The 3,948-nt window shown below is 32.3% G+C and overlaps 1 protein-coding gene across 1 annotated transcript in view; it reads right to left on the bottom strand.

Moving 5' to 3' along the window:
- Window positions 1-303: 303 nt before the first annotated feature.
- tpcn2 (two pore segment channel 2) overlaps window positions 304-3,948 on the bottom strand; it is a 20,438-nt gene continuing 16,793 nt past the window's right edge. The window contains exons 22-25 of the mRNA XM_025055770.1: window positions 2,028-2,110; window positions 1,834-1,915; window positions 1,536-1,627; window positions 304-1,433 (exon numbers count right to left, since the gene is read on the bottom strand). Of these exons, the coding sequence (XP_024911538.1) occupies window positions 1,295-1,433; window positions 1,536-1,627; window positions 1,834-1,915; window positions 2,028-2,110 (396 nt within the window). The 3' untranslated portion in view covers window positions 304-1,294. The remainder of the gene's footprint in view (window positions 1,434-1,535; window positions 1,628-1,833; window positions 1,916-2,027; window positions 2,111-3,948) is intronic.

Raw genomic sequence — 3,948 nt, 5'->3', positions numbered from 1 at the left:
TGTTTTAGGACATAATCTTGGATTTTACATATAATTTTATTTTGTTTAAAATTTGTTGTCAAAATGTTAATTTCTTAGCTTTTAATCAAAAACTAAGACATTTTGAGAAAAAAGTTATGTATTTTATATTAAATTATTTTTAAAAACTGCATCTTTTCGTGCATGTTTCTCATCAAATTAAGGAATTTAGAGAAGATTTTTAGAAATTTATTTTAATAAAATTTTCTGTCAAAATGTGAACCTTTTGTGTCATTTCTGGTCAAAAACTAAATTTGGCAAGCTGAGAACTAAGAGTATTGTTGGTTTAATGTCATAAAAATCATTCATCTTCATATTTATTTAAAAATCTTAGTGCATTTTTATTAACGTAAGTAACATTTTTTTTCTAACACACTTTCACTTTTCTAAATTCTTTGTATTATATTCCTTATAAACCCCTTTTTATATCAACACCAAACAGACTTGGTTTTATCTAAAAAACAAAACAACACAAAAAAGGTGACATCTGGAATGATCCTCACCCTGATCCGTCTGTTGGTGTAAGAAAATGGATAAATTGTTTTGGAAAAAAAAAAACAACAGAAAATTGTTGTGGGCATGATAAGGGTAGATCTAAAAAAAGTAGGTAAATTGACAGAAATAGCAAAAGGACAAAACAGGGGGAACAAATAGGGACATAGTAGTAATAAAAAGGGATTAAAAATAGTCTTATTAAAAAGAAAGAATGCAAGAGAATAGTCTTAAAGACAATAAAACTACTACATTAAATAAACCTAACACTTGAACAAAAATTCTGACCCCGTCTCTTGTTTTGGCTTCGTTCATTCATCATCTGCATCAGTGAAGCTGAAGAATTCTTTTTACAGACGTTCTGCACAGAACAACAGATGTTAGCACCGCAGACATTTATACAGTGGATTCATCCAAGTCGTCAGAGTAGAACAGTGCATTATAATCACAGAGACATTTAAAAATGACAATGTTTCATCATTTCTGAGCAGATAAAAAAATCTGCTTGTTCATTCTCACTGACACAGCATTCAAAGTGACTCAACATGACAACATGAACATTCATTATCAGTGAAATTGAAGTGTTTTCTTTTACAATTATTGATTTTCCACTACGATAATCCTTTACTGTGACCTTTGACCCCCTGTACCATTCAGCAGACAGTGATTTTAACCCTACTATAATAAAATGAACGATTTTAAAAATGTGTGTCTTAATGGCCTCATAAAAAAGAATTGATTTTGTAAAAAATAAGTTCACAAGACAGTGTCTTCTTTTTCATCATCATTGCATGCTGTTTTCAGTGTGTGTGTCTGTGTGTGTGTCTGTGTGTGTGTCTGTGTGCGACTCCTGCAGGTGCAGGTGTGGATGTCGGTGCAGCTGACAGATTAATTCCTCTTCTGTTGGCTCCTCAATCTGCCCTCTGAGGAGGAAGAGACACAGAGAGAGAAAGGAATTTTTATGTGGACGTCAAGAGGTCAAGAGGTCAAGAGTTCCATCATCAAGAGCTTGGTCAAAGACTCACCTGAATATGAGTTGAACTGAGGTCTGATATCTGATCTTCTCCACGTCAGTGACGGAGCAGCTGTGACTGCGGTCCCACTTGTAGGTGAAGTTCTGTTTGTAAACAAAATACGATAAAGGTGGTTTTTAAAACCCAAGCCAACTCAACACTCGGGTGTTTGACCAGATTATTCCTGGGCTCATGTATTTATACCATTCTGAAAAACTGTCTGGTTTTACTGCTGGATATACAGATCCTTCAGTTCAACTTTAAAAACCCCTGGCACTCAGTGTCTGTCACAAAAACAGAGAGAACTGACCTCTAAGATCAGAGCCACGAACAGGTTGACCCACATGACTGAGGAGGTGAACCACCAACAAACAAAGTAGACCTTGGACCACCTGGATTAAAAGAAACAAAACATCATCATCATCATCATCATCATCATCATCATCATCATCCTTCACACCATTATCAACATAATCAGCCACTGTCATCAGACATTTCTCTTACTCTGTGGTGTATCTGCTGTACGCCTCCATGAACACATGCCAGTTGTTGACGATCATGATGTCGTACAACAAGATGATAGATGACTGAAGAGAGGGGAGAGTTACGTCAGTTACGAGAGTTTAGTACATAAATGAATGGTTCAAAGCAAAATTTGTGTTTTTATTCATTTTTAATTTTTCGCTTAAAAAAAACGTAGAAATAACATTTTTAGTCATTTTTGAGAAACTTTTTGTTTCGGAGATTGGTTCAGGATCTTATTGGTATAGGATTTTACTGTGATCAAAAGATGGCGTACCTAAAAAGTATATTTTTTCTCAATTTTAACAACAGAAATGGACATAGCTAAGTATTTTAAGCCAAATTAGTGCATTTTTAGTCATTTTTGAGAAACTTTTTTTTTCGGAGATTGGTTCAGGAAATTATTGGTATAGGAGTTTACTGTGATCAAAAGATGGCGTACCTAAAAAGTATATTTTTTCTCAATTTTAACAACAGAAATGGACATAGCTAAGTATTTTAAGCCAAATGAGTGCATTTTTAGTCATTTTTGAGAAACTTTTTTTTTCGGAGATTGGTTCAGGAAATTATTGGTATAGGAGTTTACTGTGATCAAAAGATGGCGTACCTAAAAAGTATATTTTTTCTCAATTTTAACAACAGAAATGGACATAGCTAAGTATTTTAAGCCAAATGAGTGCATTTTTAGTCATTTTTGAGAAACTTTTTTTTTCGGAGATTGGTTCAGGAAATTATTGGTATAGGAGTTTACTGTGATCAAAAGATGGCGTACCTAAAAAGTATATTTTTTCTCAATTTTAACAACAGAAATGGACATAGCTAAGTATTTTAAGCCAAATTAGTGCATTTTTAGTCATTTTTGAGAAACTTTTTTTTTCGGAGATTGGTTCAGGAAATTATTGGTATAGGAGTTTACTGTGATCAAAAGATGGCGTACCTAAAAAGTATATTTTTTCTCAATTTTAACAACAGAAATGGACATAGCTAAGTATTTTAAGCCAAATTAGTGCATTTTTAGTCATTTTTGAGAAACTTTTTTTTTCGGAGATTGGTTCAGGAAATTATTGGTATAGGAGTTTACTGTGATCAAAAGATGGCGTACCTAAAAAGTATATTTTTTCTCAATTTTAACAACAGAAATGGACATAGCTAAGTATTTTAAGCCAAATTAGTGCATTTTTAGTCATTTTTGAGAAACTTTTTTTTTCGGAGATTGGTTCAGGAAATTATTGGTATAGGAGTTTACTGTGATCAAAAGATGGCGTACCTAAAAAGTATATTTTTTCTCAATTTTAACAACAGAAATGGACATAGCTAAGTATTTTAAGCCAAATTAGTGCATTTTTAGTCATTTTTGAGAAACTTTTTTTTTCGGAGATTGGTTCAGGAAATTATTGGTATAGGAGTTTACTGTGATCAAAAGATGGCGTACCTAAAAAGTATATTTTTTCTCAATTTTAACAACAGAAATGGACATAGCTAAGTATTTTAAGCCAAATTAGTGCATTTTTAGTCATTTTTGAGAAACTTTTTTTTTCGGAGATTGGTTCAGGAAATTATTGGTATAGGAGTTTACTGTGATCAAAAGATGGCGTACCTAAAAAGTATATTTTTTCTCAATTTTAACAACAGAAATGGACATAGCTAAGTATTTTAAGCCAAATTAGTGCATTTTTAGTCATTTTTGAGAAACTTTTTTTTTCGGAGATTGGTTCAGGAAATTATTGGTATAGGAGTTTACTGTGATCAAAAGATGGCGTACCTAAAAAGTATATTTTTTCTCAATTTTAACAACAGAAATGGACATAGCTAAGTATTTTAAGCCAAATTAGTGCATTTTTAGTCATTTTTGAGAAACTTTTTTTTTCGGAGATTGGTTCAGGAAATTATAGGTATAGGATTT

This window comes from Cynoglossus semilaevis, chromosome 5 (genome assembly GCF_000523025.1).
Source record: "Cynoglossus semilaevis isolate Cse_v1.0 chromosome 5, Cse_v1.0, whole genome shotgun sequence".
In the NCBI taxonomy this organism is placed as follows: Eukaryota; Metazoa; Chordata; class Actinopteri; order Pleuronectiformes; family Cynoglossidae; genus Cynoglossus; species Cynoglossus semilaevis.
Note: the sequence above shows the minus strand (reverse complement) of the source record. Positions and strands in the feature narration are given on the sequence as shown.